The sequence below is a fragment of the Zingiber officinale genome, chromosome 4B (assembly GCF_018446385.1).
Source record: "Zingiber officinale cultivar Zhangliang chromosome 4B, Zo_v1.1, whole genome shotgun sequence".
Taxonomy (NCBI): Eukaryota; Viridiplantae; Streptophyta; class Magnoliopsida; order Zingiberales; family Zingiberaceae; genus Zingiber; species Zingiber officinale.
Genome location: NC_055993.1, coordinates 63,226,849 through 63,248,772, shown reverse-complemented (window position 1 = coordinate 63,248,772; position 21,924 = coordinate 63,226,849). Strand labels below are relative to the sequence as shown.

Here is a 21,924-nt window from a genome sequence, read left to right as displayed (position 1 = left end):
TTGATGATTAATATTTTCTATTTGATATTTTGGTAATAAATAGAGAATAATTATAATCTCTATTAGATTAGCCTATTTCGTTTATTTAGAATATTTATTTCATATTTACTATTGAGTTGAGTCTATAAAAGGAGTCTGGAGTCATGTATTTTAATCATCTTTGAATTAATATAATTTCTAATTTTACTGCTCTGTGTGAGTTTTACTCTATGTGAGGTTATTTTCTTCTTCGTTTCATCCACTTCATTACTAGTTCTTGAGTGATTCGACGGTTAGAATTTGGTGGTGTTATTTATTTTCCTCATTACTCCTATAGTGTATGGTTTTAATTCTAAATTCTTTGTTAGGTGCCACAATATTACTGGTAAATGAAAATGAATTAGGTGCCACAATATTACAACTTTATAAGGTTGAAACTAGTAAAGCTATTGTGGATTTTTTTTCAAAACCTCTTTGTCGCTTAAGGAAGTAATCACCATTTCTATTACTTGGGTTCCCAAAGAGGAGTCCTCACACTTTCACTAGTTTTAGGCCGCTATTTATATGTTGGGTGATTTATTGTTTCATTTCCGTATATAATGCAAAAAATGCTCTCAAATATTATTGTTGAGAATTGATGTGTGAGAAGATTACTCTTTGTTTTTATCATTTAAAGAGGAGCCCCTAGGATACAACAACCAGCAATAATCAAGTCTTATCCTACTTGATGGAGTCGACTAGAGGAGCCCCTACGATGTGTTTTAAAATTGACATTCACAATGTGTTTCTTTCCTTAGGTGAGACTTTGTTTTGTTGTTGGTTAAACTCGGTTTTCACAAAGAAAATTTTTCTTGATAAAGGTATGAACCACCTCCCCTGCATTTTCAATAAATGTTAATGGAAGTTTGGTAGGGTTATTTGCAATTACTAAGGGACTAAGGCAAGAATAGCCGCCTATCTCGCATACCTCTTTAATGATGCTATATAGGTTCTGTGTGGCATATCAGATGCAAGAGTAAGTTCAGGCGATCTTGCAAACCCTTTGATTACACATTTGCTCTTTGCTTCCTTTTTGATCATGGTGGCATTAAGGCAAATGTTAGGAAATCTTAAATTTACTTTGTGGTGCATGGTGAAGAATTACAAGTACAGATTTGAAGTAAATTTTGCATGCAATATGGTTCTCTGCCAATTAGGTATCTTGGCATTTCACTTATTATCTAGATTGTTGTATAGAGATTATCTTCCTCTTCTAGGATGGATTGTGAATCCATGAGTGGTTAAAGAGAAAAGGTTTATATTGGGAGGCTTGAACTTGTTAGGAAAGTGATGCTTGGTAAATTCAAGTTTTAGTGTTATGCTTTGAACATGCTTTGAACATACCAAAAAGGATGTCACTAGAATGGATTAACTATTGGCCAGATTTTTATTGATTGGGAATGAAAAGAAGTGATGCATAAGATGGCCTTTGTCTGCTAAAGCCTAAAGCAAATAGGGGACTCAGATTAAAGGATTTGTCTTCCTTGAATGATGCATGCATGTGGAACACATGGCTAAATAGGATTGTCAATTCGGGTGAGTTTGGGTCGGGTTAAACCAAGGGTATTACAAAAGAATCTCAACCCAAACCCGACCTCAACCCGAACCTACTTGAAAACTATAAACCCGAATCCGACCAATCCGATCTTTTTACTATGTGATATTATTCTTTTATTCTTTAACAAAATAATTAAATAAAAATTCAAAACACATAATAATAATATTTTAATTTAAACACAACCCGAATTTTTACAGTAGAAATTCTACCCTCACATAGATGGTAGAAATAATTATATTCCATCCTAAATTCACGTCAACATGGGTCAACCCGAACCGAACTCAACCCAACCAAGAAAAAACCATGTCAGATTTCAGGTCCAATTCAATCTGACCCAAACTCTAAAACTCCCAACCCTAACTCGATATTCTTCGTGTTGACTCAGGTCCGATTCATTTTTAAAACTCATATGGCTAAATGTTGTATATCTAAAGACAGAAAATTTTGGAGAATAAAGACTCCATTGTATTCACGATGTTGGAGAGGTATCTTTTGGGAAGCTAGAATGCAAGCTATCAGATTAATTAGGCATAAGATAGGGAATGGAAAAAAGCCTTATAGACTTTGGCTTGAACCTTAGGGAGAAGAAGTGGCTGACATACTATTCAGGAGCACACCTAATGATTATTTCCTGAAAAAATAAATTGCATTAGTTGCAGTTTTAATTTTCGGAGGCAACACTCAAAACAAAACCGTTGTGTTTGCATAAACAGGATCAACTCATTTGGATTCCAGGTCTTAAAGGCTATTCACTGAAAAGTACTTATTGTTCTTTGCAACTTTCAAGAGAGTTCTGTGGATTGGTATGAGGTGGTGTGGTTCAAGGGGTTTGTCCCTGATTTTCTTTCATTTGGTGACACCTACTTCATGGTAAACTGTCCACCATGGACAGATTGGTACAATAGGATATTTATCTGACAATTGTTGCTGCCTATGTAGGGAAGAGAAAAAAAGCATAGATACTTATTTCTTGGATGTTCCTATAGAGGGTAGCTTTCCACATGAAACCTATTCATGGCACATGGAAAAGATTCAGGTATGAGCAAGACTTACTTCCTTTGGTCTCAGATCTTTGCTATTTTTAGTACAACAGTTTACCATTTATGGAAAGAATATAACCTTCAAGGAATGAAGGGAAAGGCTAGTCAAGTAATTTTGCAATAATTGCAGCTGTTGTTGATATATAGAATGACAGAATTTTAGGGATTGGGCGATTAGTCCATCGGAAATACAAAATTTGAAAATACAAAATACTGTGCTGAACTGGTTCACCAGGTTAAGAATACTATGTTGAACTGATTGTTTAGCTATGTGGATGATTGATGTGATAGAAACCGGGGCAGTCACACCTCCTGAATCTGTTCCGAGTTGCAATTTCTGAGTTGCTTCTGAAGCCTGTTTCTAAAATGCACTCAGATATAAAGCCACCTTTTCCCTATTGAAGGGTCTGAATCTGCTTCAAAAGTTGCAGATCGTCAGACAGGCCGGTTGGTGTGAATTAAGCTAATCTCTACTGTGAATTCAAGAACTGGTTGGGGCTCCGGGTATTGTTTTCAAGTTTGCTGTGAATATGCAAACTATATTGACATGGTGGATATTGTTCGTCTATGGAGCTGAATTATAAATAGCTGATAGATAGATAGATAGATAGAAGAGATAGTTTCTTGATATTTTCTTCAGAATAATGTGAATAGTGTGATTTATTTTTTAAGTTTTTTTAACAGGAATACACTCATTTGTCCTTATGAAAAAAAAAAAATACTTGAAGTAGGAAACACAGATATTTACCTGAAATCGCTTGAAATTAGACATGGTTTCCCTTTCCATGGCCAAATTGGCCACAGAATCTGCAAACTCCTTGGTTTCCTTTTGAGCGATATCCACACAGTCCAATAGCTGGAAGCACATTGCACAATGTCCATCAGCACCAACACTTGTTCGGTTAACTTCCCATCTCCCACCTCCCAACCACCCAAGGCCATGCCAGCCTCTGCCATTGATCACTATTGCATCTTTAACCCTTTCAGTGCTCCAGCTAGAACTCCCCGCCTCGGCTGCAGATTTGCTGTTGAACCAATCCTCCAAAATCCCAGCTGTGGAAGAAGACACACATCTCACGTTGTTCCTCAGCATGTGCAGATACTCGTAAACTTTCCCCTCCCTTCCTACCTTAGCGCTAACATCCAGTAGTGCTGCAATCTCTGGCTCTTCCGGCATGATGGCCGATGAAACCATATGATTCGCCAGCGCATAAGCCTTTTCTGCTTCCAATTGCCGGCAGAAGGCAAAGAGCGCCGGCCCATAGGTCCTAAGCCTCGGAGTGGCAGCGTACTTCTCCCTCATGTTCCTGACGAGGTCGAAAGCGAGGTCTGCGCCGCTTCCATCGGATTGGCAGGATGCGATCCTGGCCATGGAAGTGATCGTGGCTTCGTTTGGCACGATGCCTGCAGCGATCATGGCGTTGAAAACTCGCGAGCCAGTATTGACAGTAGACTGCTTGGAAGACTCGTCGTCCAAGTTTTCTACCGAGGAAGAGAGGATGTGGAGCAGGGAATTGAAGTGGTACGCAGAGAGCCGCAAGCCCTCGGCGACGGCAGTCTCATAGAGCTCGAGTGCACCTGAAAGATCTCCGTTCTTAGAGCAGGTGTCTAGCGCGTAACGAAATTGCCCCTCGCGCGAGCCGTTCCTTTTCTTCGTCTTCATCTTCGGGGCCGCCGTCGCAGCCATGGCCAACTCCCAACGCACCCTAAGGAGGCTTTTCCGTTTAGAAAATGTAAATGAGGGCCTTTTAAAGCGTAAAAAAAAAAAAAAAAAAAAAAATACGGCCCTAGGTTTAGAAAAGGTAAATGAAACGATGGCTGTTATTTAAAGTAAAAAATAAATTAAATATTAAATTAGATTTAATGAGCTTATTTTGATATCATTGATAAATAAATAATGATAATTACCCAACAACCTAGCAGATTTTGTATATTACCCAAAAATAAATTCATTTTGAAATTAACTAAATTATATATCATCCTATTTTCTTATCCATAAAATCCCTCTTCCTTTCTATTTTATTTTTTAAAAAAAACTTAATTTCCTAGCTCTCCTCTTTCATCTCTTTTTCCTTCATCATCGGAGCACCAACGATAACTCTACTCTACGTCATCATTCCTTCGCCTCCACCCAACAATGCAAAGAGACATAGCAAGTCATAGGTTGTGTTATACATGACGGGCGAGAACCTTTGTGTCATAGGTTATTGTACGTTCCTTTCGCTCCATATACGATAATTTACCTTTCATAAAAAAAAGAGACACGGCAAGTCGGTGACGATGACCAACTCTATCGATTTTAAAAGGGGCATCGGGGTGATCTTTCCTCATCATTTTATCCCAACTTTATTCACTCTCTTTTCGTGACATTCATGTCGTTGCATTGCATTTTTCAGCATTTAATCTCTTTTTTTTTAGTTTCTTATTATTGTTAGAGGTAAAGTCTGACAAGTTGAAGAAGTTAATCATGAGAGGAGGAAAATGAGCATTTTTGGAGGATGAGACTGACTTTATTGATTCTTTGCTGAAGGGTAACTTCAGTCACAGGAGTGTTGATGTGCCCCCGATGATGAAATAAGTTTTTGATTTTGGACTAAAGGTATGGATTTCTTGTATTAAGGTGGTTCTATTTTTTTTTACTAGTAATTGTTTGATAAAATACCAAGGTGGACAATAATGGAGGAAAATCATCAAGATTGAGATGAAAAAGGATGGATGAGAGATTAGATTTTCTTTTAGAGGAAAAAATAAGACTATATATACATTTAATCAAGATTCTTTGTATTATTTAATCTTATCGTTGATATGCTTGAGATCGATAATAGATGTTCTATGCTTTTTTATTTGTATATCGAAAGAAGAGTGGTTGTATTTGTTAAGGATCTTGGTCCAGTTATAAGAGAGGTTGAATAGACGATCACCCTCTTCCTTGTCTTCCTACAATTTATTAGTTGCGTAGCATAATAATGAAATCACAAAGTAAGAAGATAAACTCTAACACGTCTGCTTAACGTAGTTCGAAGATAAAGCTCCTACTCCACGATGTGTCCATAAGTTGGACAATCTTTATCCGTCGGTGGATTAGTCCTTGGAACTCCGGCTAGCTCAAGTCTCCTTGTAGGTAGAGAAACCTTACCACAACCTTGATCAAGAGTACTTGGATCACGAGAACTTGGAGACTCTAATTAAGGGTTAACCATCTCTAATTTCGTCACTTAAGCCATTCACCCTGAGCTTTAATATATAGAGCTCGGGAGGAAACACACAAATTGTGTTTCCGCTACTAGTCGATTGCCAACTTCACTAGTCGGCTGGTCTCTGTGAAAATTCAACTGTTAGAACTCAATGGCTCGATACCAGTCGACTGATCACTGGACCAGTCGACTGCTCCACATTAGATGAGCGAACAGAGCCCTTTGTTCACTCCCACTAGTTGACTGGTAAAGTCACCAATCGACTGATAAACCCTAAACCTAATATTTTGTTGGATCGATTACGCACGTGAGAGAGGGGGTGAATCACATGATTTTCAAAAATTCTCTTTTCTTCGTTTTAAAATCAGAGTGCAAACACAGCGGAAAAAAAAAACACAAAAAGCAGGCACAAGAGGAACATAATCGGTTTACTTGGTTCGGAACATTCGACGACTCATACTCCAAGACCCAGGTCTTGCGGATCTATCGATGGGTAATTCACTATAAACCTCTTCCAGTACCTCCGAAAGAGGAAATCGAAGTACAGGGAAAGTTAGAACAAGTGCAACACCCTGCACCTGTCCTTTTGCAGTATTTAATTACACACAAAAAAAATTTACCGGCACTTTGGAGATCGAAGTGGGAGCACTCATGCCGATGTTGTTCTATCGGTCGTGATCGAAAGTCCTTCGAGTAGTCGTCGGGGTGCAGTAGTTTTGTAGTAGAGTCATAGCAGAAGTCTGGAGTAGTCAAAAGTTCAATCGAATGCGCGGTAGCTCGTATAGGAGTTGTTAAAGAAGCATTGGGTGAGCAACCTTAAATAAAGCATGGAAGGCGCCTCCAATGAGACAAGTTTGATCCCAAATGGTCCGGGACTTATCCGTTGTGACGCCAAAATTTTATCCTATGGAAGGCGTCTTCCATAGCCATAAAAGGTGTCTTCTATGAACAGTACGAAGGCGCTTTCAATGCTTGAAGGCACCTTCGGACACTGTTCATCTAAAGGTAATTTTCTTCTTTTCTTCTTTTGCCCTGTAAAATAATGTTAGTCCAAAAATACCCTGCAAAATAAGTATTAGGGCAATTTAATAATAATGCAGAGTAGCAATTAGTTCCTGTCCTAGAAGGACAGGAACTAGTCAAGGTCTCAACTTAGGGATCCCAATGGACCTAAATTAGACCGACGCCTACTGTCCCTTCAACTGGGGTGTGTCCTCACTTGGTCACTCTCCTCCAATGACTTACCTTAACTTACCAGTTTGACAGATATCCGGTTAGCCCGTTGACCTATCTGGACTTCGTGCCAGCTATCCGATCGGCCCATTGACCTAGATGAACTTAATACCAGCTATCCAATCGGCCCGTCGACCTAGCTGGATTTTGTACCAGCTATCTGGTCTACCCGTTGACCTAGCTGGTGTTAGGACCCTTGGCGGCTGACTAGAGGGGGGGTGAATAACCTCTGCACAAAACAAACAAAACAAACCTTCCTCGAACTTATAACTTAATATAACACTTGCATAAAAGAATAATAAAAAATTGGAAAGAAAGAGACACAGCGAATTACTTGGTTACAACCGGGGAGGTTGTTAATCCAAGGTGAAAAAGAGCACAAAAAAATCTTCTTTAGGCGGAGAAGCCTCTTACAGCAATGAACGCACAGAAAAGAAGCTAAAAAAAAAACTAAAAGCGCACAAGTGATGTTTCTTTGTAATTCTCATGGTCCTTAGCTTATGGGAGCAGGGCTGCTTATATAGCCCTGCTCGGGGTGCCTAGAAGCATTCCAGGCGCCTAGAATAGGATAAAACCTTATCCTCGATGTGTCAGTCAATATCCACGTCGATCTTGATAAAACTTGGGTTCCGGGAACCCGAAAGGGTTCCGGGTGCTCGGAGTCCAGGGGCCCTAGGCTGGTCCGAGTGCCCCGACCTGGTCCGGGCGCCCCGGACTAGTTTGAGTGCCCCGAGCACAAAATTCAATATTTTGTTGACTTTTAGTCCTGGTCTCCTACTCCAGTTCCACTTGCATTGGTCCGGGTCTTCCGCTCCGGCTTCGCTCGCTTGGGTGATTTCGGCCATTTGGAATAGGACTCACCCAAATCCAACTTCCGGCCTTCTCCTTAAGCAAGCTTCTATTCCATCTTCTCGTCCCTTGGAAATGTCGCTTGCCTCATTCTCGTCCGCCTGCGTACTCTTCTGCAGCACCTCGTCCCTTAGACGCACCAAGCCCGTCGGCTCTCTCTCGTACCGTCCTTCTCGCTAGCTGCGTCTTTTGCTTGACATCCTGTGCTCATGAGTTCCTGCACACTTAGACACAGGGTTAAACACAACAGGACGTAAGCTAACTTGTTTCATCACATCAAAATAACCTTGGGGGTACCAACAGTTGGATTTTGTACAAGCTATCCGGTCGGCCTGTTGACTTAGTTGGATTTTGTACCAGCTATCCGGTCGGCCCATTGACCTAGTTGGATTTTGTACCAACTATCTGGTCGGCCCGTTGACCTAGCTAGATTTCGTACCAGCTATCTGGTCGACCCGTCGACCTAACTGGATTTCTTGCACACTCAATCAAGTGGTTAAATCACAACGGAACCTAACTTAACTTACTTATCATTCATCAAAATCTGGGTTAGACCATTAGTGTAAACCGCACCAACAATCTCCCCTTTTTTGATGCAATGACAACTTGGATTAAGTTAGGGGGAAAAAATACAAGTATAAATAAACACATGATTTGGTTTAAGTTATTCGGATTTCGATTTGTTTCAACTTAACCTTTTAACCCTCCCCCTTTAACATTCATCAAAAAGCATGAATAGACAGAAAAAAAAATTGTTAGGAAAAGAAAGAAAATATTTTTTGGCAATATGTCTTAGGACTACTTTGAGAGGGGAGGGGGGATGTATAACCAAAAAAAATTCAAAAATATTTGACAACATATATGTGTAAGGATAGTTTTGAAATCATTTATCATTTTAAAAAAAAAATGATAAAAAAAATAACTTATTAAAAATTATAAAAATAAATTTTGAAAAGAACCTTTTCAAAAACTTTTTTAAAGTGTTTCAAGATATCTTGTAAAGAAAAAGATTTAAAAGATATTTTGTAGAATAAATTTAAAAACACTGGATATTAGTATCTCCACAAGAGAAATAAGGTTGAAAATACTTTTAAAATCTACTAACTTTAGAAACTTTAAAGTTTTTCAAAAAAATTTGAAAATGTTGAGTTCTCCCTAAAAAAACTTTAAAAAAATTAAGGTTAAAGTTCTCCAAGACAAATGTTAAAATACTAAATGTTGCAATATTAAAAATTGTTTGAGACAATTTTCAAAATAAGTTTTTAAGACATGTAATAATTTTAAAAATGGATTTTTTTTAATGGAATGTTTTCAAAATTTTACTGACTTATTTTTCCTCCCCCTGAACCTGATATTACTTTAAAATAATCTAATCAGCTATAAATTATTCTTAATTGTCTAACCGTTAGTTACTAATTAACTATCAGAAAATAGCAGTATTCACTTAGTTAGTTAGGTTAGGTCTATCAATCCAGTTAGTGTTAGACTAACCTAGATTACTTAACTTGGTTGCTGTAGATTTGATATTTAACGCCCAGACTTATGTTCATGCATTGATATAAGCATCTTAAGTCAAGGCAAGCTGCCTATGCATCTCACCCCTTTCTAAGTTTGGAATACACAAACAAGATAACCCTAATATGTTAGTGAGATGCTCAAGTCTTAAATCTATTGGAGCATGCTTTCTTATGGGTTCGATCTAAGCCAAGGCTAAAATTGATTTTGAAAATTCTAAAAATAAGGAAATTTTGAGAAAAATAAATAAAGAATTTTACCATAGAATTTGGAAATGTTGAAAATAATATTGAAAATATTGATCCTAATCTATGAAACATATTCCTAATTAATTTTAACAATCAGACTGAAGAACAACTAATTGAAAATAGTGAGTCAAGTCATATACAATGCATAATAATGTATGTAACATGATCAAGTCTGATGATCATCGTCAGCAGGTGGTGGTAAGGGTCGCTCAGGAGTGCGCAGAGCCTGAAGAATCTGCTCAAATCTGGTGGTCATGTCGTCTCGAAGGGAAGTAAATCCAATGATCATCTCCCCCAGAGTGTGCTGAATCCATCCGAGATTGGTTGTCGAAGCTGAGCGTAGGACTCCTCAAGTCGAGCGAGTCGATCCTCGACGGATAGAGAAGTCGAGGGTTGGGTCGAGGTCGAAGGCTGGTCCAAAGTCAGAGCATACCCAAACATCTCCTCAGCCGTAAACTCTGGCCACTCCTCTCCCTCGGCTGGAATAAAAGGTGGAAACTCCTCCTCGGCTCCGACTGATATGGCTGGCTAAGGCGCACCTCTCCAAGCTAGAGTCCCCTGAGCGGTGATGTCTATATGCACTAATGCTAGCTGGTGCTGACCAAACTCGTCATATGCACTAAGGGAAGTAGTCCTCCCCTGGGTCATATCTATCTCTAAGGTCGAAAATATATATGTCAAAATATGACAATAGGGCATGCGAACCTCAAACCTAGTGATAAGACCGGATGCATGTATAACATTATGAAACATATGTAATGCAATGCCGATGTCTAGACGGTGATAGAGGGCATACAAAAAGAAGGAGTGGGAAGGTCACATGATCATAATGTCGCGAGATGTGATCTGCAAAATGCATGTAGTCAGGACTTGATATAGCATATAGTCCTAGACCCTGAGGGAGAGTAACCTAAAGTCAGTCGTTGTAGGTACTCTCTCCTCCCCAAAAAAATACAAGTAGATAATATCTAATGTAATATGGGAGTAGGGCTCACCAAATGACAGATCCCTATTACGGTAACACAAAAATTGACATGCAGATATCCTGAGTCCTAGGCTAGTATATAATAAAGTAAGGGAAAAGTGAAAATTCTTTCCACTAACTTTGGTGGAGTAGGTCAGGTCATCTATCCGTTCTAAATTATTATAGAACTAAGCACATAAATCTAGATTTACTGCATGACTGCAGTAAACCGATTTTTCTAACTGGGAATGCTCAATGACTTGTATAATAGGGGTGCAATATTGGGTAAAAATAATCCTATTCAAGTACCTAGATTTCAATGGAACATATGTATGCTTAATGAAATCTAGCCTAAGCCGCTCGGTGGGAAACCTATCATCAGTAGATGGAGCATTACTAGTGCTAGGGGCAACATGTCGTCTTTTCCTAATTTGATATACATATAGGCATAAATAGACAAGAAAAAAAATGCATATAAACTAAGTATTGAAGATACATATTGAGGTAGGGTATACCTAGGAGGCATTTCCGGGACTTTGAGGATGAAGTTGTTGAGAAAACTGGGTTGGAAGGCGCCTTGTTGATGTCGAATTTGCGAACAGAATTCGGTTCTATTTGTTGAGAAAAAAATGATCGAAGGCACATTCAAGCTTCATGGAAGGCGCCTTCCATCAGTTATGGAGGGCACCTTCAAGCGGTTGAAGGCGCCTTCCACCGCTTAGGCGGGAATTTTCTCACCTCTCTTGAGGATGCCTCCGATGGTGTCGGAGGCGCCTTCAGGATTTTTTTTTAAATCTTAAGTTTAATTTTATGGTTAAGTTAAATTTTAATTTTTTTAAATTTTAGTTTGTTTTAATTTTTAAGTTTATTTTATGATTTTTTTTAAAAAAATAAATTTTAAGTTTAATTTTTATTTTCAATTTTAAAATTTTAAGTATAATTTTAAAATTTAATTTTAGTTTAAAATTTTTAAGTTTAATTTTTATTTTTAAAATTTAATTTTAATTTTTAATTTTTAAGTTTAATTTTTAATTTTAATTGTAAATTTAATTTTTAATTTTAATTTTTAATTTTAATTTTAATTTTTAATTTTTAATTTTTAAGTTTAATTTTAAAATTTTAAATCATTAGTCATCTCATCCGATCTATGTTTTCAATCAGGGAATCCTATAATTTTGTGTGATGAGTTTAAGTTCAATTTCAGGGTTAGGTTTAACTTTGTGTTAGATTCGGGTTTAACTTTGGGTTCAATAAACATGTATCTTTTTGGATAAACTTCTAGGCTATGGTAAGTCACTTGGACATCATTAGAGTAACCATGCCTTCGAGGTTTTCCAAATAGTCCTATCCATTGAACTTAGTACAAAACCTTAGTCTAATTAGTTAGGATCTGTAAGGGGTAGCTTCAGTTAGTTCCACTAAGTCAAATGCACCAGGCCGAAGCTATATCTTTCTAGACATGCATAGACATAGTTTCCCTAACCTACTATCATCCAAAACTTCACCAGTACTTTGTCAAGTTAAACTGTTGTCCCTATTTTAGCTAGTCTTAATTACCATGTCGGGTAAGTTATTATTTTAGAGGTGCCAGCTAATTTGGAGTCTCCCCCTGAATTATTGAACATTTTGAGTTTAAGTCGATTACTTTTATAATTATAGTATACTTGATTATAATTTTTGTTTATATTGTATTTGTTTAAGTTAGATTTGAATAACTTAAGGTTTTTCTTTTATTTTATATTTATTTTTGAAGATTTAATTTTAGAGTTTAAGGGAGATGATTTATTATGATTTATATAATAAATTTTATTTTTAGGTATATAATATTGATTGAGTCCTACTTGCATGGTTAGAGACACTTTTGGAACCCAAGCTTTACTTTGATTTTTATTTTGATTAACTAAAGATATAAAAGATTTGTTAGTTGAACTGGGCTTATATCTGAGTCTGGACTTGTTGTACACAGCTCTTTATGATCCAAGTATCATGTCAAGATACTTGGATCTAGTTGTGAATTTTTCAAGTAATTTCTTTAGTTTAACTATTTCATTTTTTAATCTGAAATTATCCTCCTCAAGTTTTGCAATTTGAGTTGGGATTTTAGTTTGAATTAATTCAGTTGTTGAGTTCAATTTTAATTGTTCATTAAGTTTATCATTACCTTTTATTAGTTTGTTTATTTAATTTTCATAAATAGTTAATTTTCTATTTAAGCTTGTAATGATTTTAAAGAATTTTTTATTTAATCTAAAATATACCTCATCGGAACCTTCGAAAATGAGTGTGGACTCGTGGCTTAATTCCGATTCATACCCGTCTTCCGATTCAGGTTCGTACGCCATCAGTGCAAGGTAGTTGGAGTGGTTCGGTTCTCTGCCATTTGATTCATCTCTGGATGATTCATCCCACATCACTTTGAGAGTCTTCTTCTTTTTCAGATTCGGACAGTCGGTCTTGTAGTGCCTCTTCTTGTTGCATCCAAAACAGGTCACGTTCTTATTGTTAGAGTTGGAGGCGGAGTTGATCTTCTGCAAGTCCTTGTTGGTGAAGTTCTTCTTTCTCTTGGTGAACATTTTTCTTACCAAGTTCACCAGGTGTTCTTCATCATCTGAGTCTAGGTCAGACTCATCTTCAGGTTCTAGCTTGGCTTTAGACTTGTCTTTTGATGATCCTGCAATAAAAGCAAGACCTTTCTCGGATTTTGGTGTTAGTCTATTCGTACAGTTTTAGTTCACAGAATAATTCATCTAGTTTTAACTTTGACAAGTTCCTCAAAATCTTATAGGCATCCACGATGGATGCCCGTAGTGTATTTCAAGGAAATGCTTTTAAGGCGTATCTTATCAGATCCCGGTTCTCTAATTGGTGGCCGATTGTGTGGAGTCCATTGAGGATGTCCTTTATCCTCGCGTGCAGCTTACTGCAGTCTCACCTTCCTGCATTTTGACATTAAACAATTTATTTAAAAATAAATCTCTCTTTCTTACCTTAGCGTCATTGGTTCCCTCGTGCAGTTCTATGAGTTTGTCCCAAAGTTCCTTTGCGTTTTCATGTGGGCCGATGCGATTCAGCTCTTCTTTTGTTAGTCCGCACTGAATTGTGTTGAGTGCTTTGAAATCGATATGCACCTTTTTCTTCATTTCTGGATTCCAATGTTCCGAGTCCATTGGAATTCAGGCGTTGTCGACAGGAGCTTTGTAGCCTCTGGTGATGTTGAACCACTAGTCGAAGTCGGTCTTTAAGTACACCTCTATCTGCTTCTTCCAGTAAGGGAAGTTGTCACTATTGAATAGGGGAGGACGAACGGTGTTGTACCCTTCAAGTTGTGTCATTTCACAGTTGTAGAAAAAAAAACTAAAATGAGGTACCAAGACTTGGTCTTGGATTAGCAGTGTTTGAGATAAATAAAATGTAGAAAAATTTGAGAGGTGTTACACCAATCTTAAATTAAAATCGAACAAAAATAATTATCTGAATAGGTAAAGTTTTACCAATTCAGATAGAACAAAAAAATGATAATTCCTCCGGCTTGATTGGTGGTTGCACCAAATCAGAGCAAAACCTACTCTAATACCACTTGTTGAATCGATTACACACGTGAGAGGGGGGAGGGGGGGTGAATCACATGATTTTCAAAAATTCTCTTTTCTTCATTTTAAAATCAGAGTGTGGACACAACGGAAAAGAAAAATATGAAAAACAGGCACGAGAGTAACACAATTGGTTCACTTGGTTCGGAGTTTTCGGTGACTCCTACTCCAAGACCCAGGTCCCGCGGACCTATTGATGAGTAATTCACTATAAACCTCTTCCAATACCTCTGAAAGAGGGAATCGAAGTACAGGGAAAGTTAGAACAAGTGCAACACCTTACACTTCTCCTTTTGTAGTATTTAATTACACACAAAAAAAAATTACCGACACTTTGGAGATCGAAGTAGGAGCGCTCGTGTCGATGTTATTCTGTCGGACGCGATCGGAAGTCCTCCGAGTAGTCGTCGGGTGCAAGAGCTTTGCAGTAGAGTCGTTGTAGAAGCTTGGAGTAGTCAGAAGTTCAATCGGATGCGTGGTAGCTCGTATAGGAGTTGTTAAAGAAGCATTGGGCGAGCAGTCTTAAATAGAGCATGGAAGGCGCCTCTAATGAGGCAAGTTTGATCCCGAACAGTTCGGAACTTATCCGTTGCGACGTTAAAATTTTATCTTGTGGAAGGCGCCTTCCATAGCCATGGAAGGCGCCTTCCATAGCCATGGAAGGTGCCTTCTATGAACAGTACGAAGGCACCTTCACTGTTTGAAGGTGCATTTGGACACTGTTCATCCGAAGGCAATTTTCTTTTTTTCTTCTTTTGCCCTGCAAAAGAATGTTATTCCAAAAATACCCTGCAAAACAAGTATTAGGGCAATTTAATAATAATGCATAGTAGTAATTATATCCTATCCTTCCAAGACGAGGAACTAGCCAAAATCTCAACTTAGGGATCCCAAATGGACCTAAATGAGATCGACGCCTACTGTCCCTTCAACCGGGATGCGTCCTCACTTGGTCACTTTCCTCCAGTGACTTACCTTAGCTTACCAGTTTGTTAGACATCCAGTCAGCCCGTCGACTTGTCTGGACTTCGTGCTAGCTATCTGATAGTCCTGTTGACCTAGTTGGACTTCGTACCAGCTATCCAGTCGATTTGTCAACCTAGCTGGATTTCGTACTAGCTATTCGGTTGGCCCGTCGACCTAGCTGAATTTCGTACCAGCTATCCGGTCGGCCCGTTGACCTAGCTGGATTTCATATTAGCTATCCGGTCGGCCCGTTGACCTAGTTGGATTTCGTACCAGCTATCCGGTCGGCCCGTTGACCTAGCTGGATTTCCTGCACACTCAATCAAGTGGTTAGATCACGACGGAATCTAACTTAACTTACTTGTCATTCATCAAAACCCGAGTTAGATCGTTAGTGTGAACTGCACCAATAGATTTTACCTTAAGTACAATCTCTCATATATCGTCCTCACCCGCACAACCCCGACCTTGCCTTCTAGCCTCCTCCATCTGTCTTGCTTCCCTCAGATGCTTTCTCATCCTTCACGTCTTACCTTCAAGTGCTTCCTTCGGCCTTGTCCATTGTTGTCGGGTCTTCCATTACCAAAAGGCTCCTCACCTCTAGGACTTCACCTTACCAATAGCTCCTTACTTCGAGACTTCATTCTTGGTAAGTCACACTTAGACTTATGTTGTCAAGACTACATACTTAGACTTACACCGCCAAGCCTCCACACTTGGACTTTGCCTTTGCCTTTGCCAAGATCATACTTAGATTTTTCTTTGTCAAGATCACACTTGGACTTTACCTTGTTGTACCTACATCTTGCACACTCACAAACACATATCAAATACAATAATAACCTAACTTATACCTTTGCCCAAATATCAAAATTTAAGGACACACTGATTACTCTAATAGTATTATCTTTCAAGTAGTTTATTTGTTTATCTTAAGAAAGCTCACAGAGATTGTTAAAGCTTATTGATTGAAAAGTTAAATTATAAACCAGATTATCTTCAGTATTATATACAGTTTCAATGTAACATATCGAAAATAATAAACATAAACAGTGTCATAAAGATAAAACTAACAACACTTGTGTTGCTGGTTTTCAAAAATCAGCAACACACAAAATCAATAACATTGTGTTGCTAACTTTCAGAAAATCAGCAACACTTGTGTTGCTAGTTTTCGAAAATCAACAACACCTGTGTTACTGGTTTTCAAAAGTCAGCCCCGTGTTGCTAATTTTTAAAAATCAGAAGTTATGAATTCTCAAAATTTAAGTCAGTAATACATTGTTACTGATTTTAAAAAATAGCAAGACTGTGTTGTTGATTTTTAAAAATCAACAATACAACATTGATTTTTAAAAATCAACAATACAACATTGATTTTCGAAAATTAGCAACACTGTGTTGCCGGTTTCTGAAAATTAGCAACATAGTGCTACTAACTTAAACTGTCACGCCCCAGAGAAGTTCCTGCCAGACAAAAATCCGACAGCATCACACCTGTACGGGAGACAATCTGAAGTATTACTACATACAAAATATACATCAGCCACATTCGGTTGGAATATATACATAAAATAAAAACAACATAACACGTAGTTCAATATACTCAGCCTACTCGGTTGGACAAAAATGAAATAAACATGCACAGCGGAAAAACAAGAGAAAACCCACAATCCACAACTAAAATTTACTAGCCAATTAGGCTTACACAACCACAAGAACACGACAACAAAACACTACGAATAAAACTCCAAACACATACCAATGCATACAATACCAAAATTGTTGTATACTAAAAATACAAATAAAGCGGAAATAAAACTGATATAACGCAGGACCCAGGACTGGCAGCTGACATCTCTCCAAGCATCCATGAATCATCTACTGTTACTTGGAGAAAGAAAACCATTTTACGGGGTGGTGAGTATTGGAACTCAGTGGGTAAGGAAAGATAGTGCATGAACATAAAATAAACAAATAGAGAATGTAAAAAGGTATACAGTCTCATAAGGGAAGTAGCAGATACAAAATAAAACCATAATCAATGCTCATACCTGAAACTATATCCTAGGCTAGGTAATAGAATGTCAGGAGTAGAACTAATCTGCTACAATACTGCTCATAACTATAGAGGGAATGCGTAAGGTATGTAAACATTTCCAATAAATAACCCAAGGTCTAACCACCTACAACGAGAGCATATCTCAACATACGGCAACATATCAGCATAAGTGAATAACGACAAGAAGCAACGACAGCATAAATATACCACAGCAACAGAAGTAAGCAATAACAGTATATGTAAACTGTAGCAGCCAAAGCAAGAATAATAACAGCATATGCATGGATGGTCACCTCACCCACCTCTCTGCACCACGACCCCTGTATGGTCGAGAGGCCGGATCAATGACAACTGTACCACCCAAAGGCCGCCACTACTCTCGAGTGACCGGATGGACAGGTGCTGAGTAGCTAACTATCTACATAGCGAAGGGGGTCCCTGCTGCTCGCAACTCCAGCTACCACCAACTGCAAGTGGCCGAGTGCGACACGACAGGACAAGCAGCATCAACTCCAGCTACCACTCTGTCGAGTGGTCGAGGATGCGGCCCTGGTCAACAACTCTCTCAACCGCAAAGGAGAATTGGTCGTTGACATGTCTGTCATGATATGATGCACCAAATGCAACAGTCATTATATATATATATATATATATAAATCAGGTATACTACATGAAGCCAACATGCTCAACACAGAACAGAATTAAACAATAATCAAAACATGCAAACATGGTATCCAGTATCTGCTAAATATCATAGATGACAACAAGAGACTTTATGGATATATAAACGAATAACTCAAAGGTTTGAGTGGAAGTATCAAGCGCAAGGAAATAAGAGTGGAGTCAAGGTAAAACGGTCCTTATCCAAAAAATAGCTCATGTACTAAGTTCAAAGAACTAAAGAGACAAAGTAAGAAGTACCCGCTTTAAATATAGAATATGCTGCCAATCTTCCAGTCAAAGGTCTATCTCGAGCCAACATCTCATGACTGTAGTTTCCTTCTCCTTCTTCATCGACGGCATGACAACCTTCCTTATGGTGACCGGTGTCGGCAGCACGTGGAGATGGCACCCCACGGCCACCAAGAGGCGATGGTTACTTCTAGTGATGGGGATAAGAGACTTGTGTCGTAGCAGAGGTGGCTCAGCACGCCATGGCTTGAACAGGGTTGATGACGTCCGACGATGGATGAGAAGGACGGTGGCTATAACAAGCTGCGGTGTGGTCTTTGAGGCGTCGCGCGACAGGCAAATGGAAGGCGACGCTGTGGCTCGAGGCTGCGGCAGTCCACCGAGATGTGCAACAGTGGTGTCATCGTATAGCGTCGTCAACGATGGCCGCGTAGTCGCACGACGGCAGATGGGAGGTCATCACCGGGAACAAAGGAGACGCGACGTCCGCGGAGGTGGCGGTCACGCGGAGGAGGCAGTCACGCGGAGGCACAGCGATCACACAGGTGATCGTGGATGCTGCTCTCGATGGCCGGAGGATGGGTTCTCCGGCGAACGGCAAGAAACGCGACGGTGGTCGGGCACCGTCGAGCGCACAGCGCTGTGTGCGTCGCGAGGAGGAAGCGGCGATAATAAATTTTTTTTCTCAACTTAGGGTTTAATAAAGAAAAACCTAACTTTATAATCAATCAACTCCTCCTTTAAATGGATATTTTAAACAAGATTTTCTTTTACCCCAGAAAACTAAAATAATTTCTATAAAATCTAGAAAAATTCTAATAAATTCTATAAATGCATATCATCTTAATTCCGGATAAATTATCCACTAAAATATATTTCTTTTCCTTAAAATAATCTATTTATGTTAAATTTTAATTATTTACATATTTATCTACATTTTTAGGTACATTACATAAACTTTAAGAAATCATACTTTTAATTGAGATTAAAATATGGGACGCACAATATATCAACGATAATTTACCAAACAACATAGGTGAGTATGCGTTTTCTCTTATCACGTATGTTGTTTTGAAAATGTCCGAACAACATAGGCTCTCTCTTCTTTTTTACTTATTTCTCTCTTCCTTTTTTTCTTCTCTCTCTTCCTTTTTATTGTTCTTTTTAAAATCAACTACACAATGTTGCTACTAACTTTTTGAAAATCAGCAACACCAGCAATAATGTGTTGCTTGTTTTCAAAAATTAGTAATAATGTGTATTGTTGCTAGTTTTTGACAATTAGCAACACTAACAACAATTTGTTGCTGGTTTTCGAAAGCAGTAACACTAGCAATAATGTGTTGCTAATTTTTGAAAATCAGCAATAATGTGTTTTTGGTTTTCAACAATCAGTAACAATATGTTTCTAGTTTTTTTTTGTTGTGTTACTAATTTCTAAAAATAAGCAACAACATTGTGTTACGGATTTTTCGAAATTAGCTACATAATATTGCTACTAATTTTTCAATAACACAATATTGTTGATTTTTAAAAATCAACAACACCAATAATAATGTGTTGCTTGTTTTCAAAAATTAGCAATAATGTGCATTGTTGCTAGTTTTTAACAATCAACAACACCAACAACAATGTGTTGCTGGTTTTCGAAAATCATCAACACCAACAACAATGTGTTGTTGGTTTTCGAAAATCAACAATAATGTGTTTTTAGTTTTCAACAATCAGGAACACTAGCAACAATGTGCTGTTGGTTTCCAAAAATCAATAACATCAGCAATAATGTGTTGCTAGTTTTCAAACACTAGTAACAATGTGTTGCTGGTTTTCGACAATTAGCAACACCAGTAATAATATGTTGCGGTTTTTGAAAATTAGCAACACCAGCAACTTTTCATGTTGCTGATCTTAAGAAACTAGTAATGCATTGTAGCGGCTACGAAATTGTAGCTGCTACAACTACAAGTTATAACATTAAGAGACCATAAATTTTGATTCAGATTAATCTACGAGACACATAATATATCAAATCAAAGCTCATTCAAAGATCTTTGATTTAATATATTGTGCATCAAATGGTTTAGTCTGAATCAAAAGTTATGTCCTCTTAAAGTTAAACTTATAGTTTTAGCAGCTACAGTTTCGTAGTAGTTATAATGTGTATGATAAATAAATTTTGAGAGGTCATAACTTTTGACTCAAATTGAATCTTAGGATACACAATATATCAAATCGAAGATCTCTGAACTAGCTTCAATTTGATATATTGTCCATCCCGTGGTTTAATCCCAGTTAAAACTTATGGTCTATCAAAGTTTAAGTCAGTAACAATGTTGTTGTTGGTCTTCATGTTGTTAATCTTAAGAAACCATCAACAAGGCGTTGTTGATCTTAAGAAAGCAGCAACAACATGTTGTTGATTTTAAGAAAATTAGCAACAACATGTTGTTTATTTTCATAAAACCAACAACAAAGTATTGTCGACTTAAACTTAGAGAGACCATAACTTTTCACTTGGATTAAACCATGGGATACATAATATATCAAATCAAAGATCTCTAAATGAGCTTCGATTCGATATATTGTATGTCTCATGGTTCAATCTTGTTAAAAGTTACAGTCTCTCAAAATTTATTCAACAATAATGTGTCGTTGATTTTTAGAAGACTAAAAACTCCTTGCGTTGTTGATCTTAAGAAACCAACAATATGTTGTAGTAACTATGAAATTATAGATACTATAACTACAAGTTATAACTTTGAGAGATCATAACTTTTGATTTGGATTGAACTACAAGACACATAATATATTAAATCGAAGCTCATTCAAAGATCTTCGATTTGATATATTATGCACTGAATGATTTGGTCTGAATTTAAAGTATGTCTTTTTAAAGTTAAACTTATAGTTGTAGTAGCTACGATTCCGTAGCTACTACAATGTGTATGCTAGATAAATTTTAAGAGGTCATAGCTTTTGTCTCAGAATAAATCTTGGGATGCACAATATATCAAATCAAAAATCTTTAAACAAGTTTTGATTTGAGATATTATGTGTCGAGTAATTTAATCATAGTACAAATTATGGTTTCTCAAAGTTTACAATGTTGTTATTGGTCTTCATGTTGCTAATCTTAAGAAACCAGCAACAAAGTGTTGTAGATCTTAATAAACTAGCAATAAATCAAATCGAAGATATCTAAACGAGCTTTGATTTGATATATTGTACGTCTCATAGCTCAATCTTAATCAAAAGTTATGATTACTCAAAGTTTAAATCAGTAATAATGTATTATTGATCTTCAAAAGACCAGAAACTCTTCGTGTTACTAACTTTAAGAAACCAGTAATATGTTGTAGCAACTATGAAATTGTAGCTGCTACAACTATAAGTTATAATTTTAAGAGAGCATAACTTTTGATTTGTATTGAACTACATGACTCACAATATATCAAATTAAAGTTCATTCAAAGATCTTCTATTTTATATATAGTACATTGAAGGATTTAGTCTGAATCAAAAGTTATGTCCTCTTAAAGTTAAACTTGTAGTTGTAGTAATTACAATTTCGTAGCTGCTACAATGTGCATGCTGGATAAATTTTGAGAGGTTATAACTTTTAACTTGTATTGAATTATGAAATTCATAATAAATCAAATTAAAGATATCTAAATGGGCTTAGATTTGATATATTATGAGTCTCATGGTTCAATCGAAATCAAAAGTTATGGTCTCTTAAAGTTTAAGTCAGCAACAATGTTGTTGCTGGTCTTCA

The 21,924-nt window shown here is 37.4% G+C and overlaps 1 protein-coding gene across 1 annotated transcript in view; it reads right to left on the bottom strand.

The window, feature by feature from the left end:
• LOC121975090 (proteinaceous RNase P 2-like) overlaps window positions 1–4,332 on the bottom strand; it is a 42,254-nt gene extending 37,922 nt beyond the window's left edge. The window contains exon 1 of the mRNA XM_042526489.1: window positions 3,365–4,332. Within this exon, the coding sequence (XP_042382423.1) occupies window positions 3,365–4,303 (939 nt within the window). The 5' untranslated portion in view covers window positions 4,304–4,332. The remainder of the gene's footprint in view (window positions 1–3,364) is intronic.
• Between the last annotated feature and the right edge of the window lie 17,592 nt (window positions 4,333–21,924).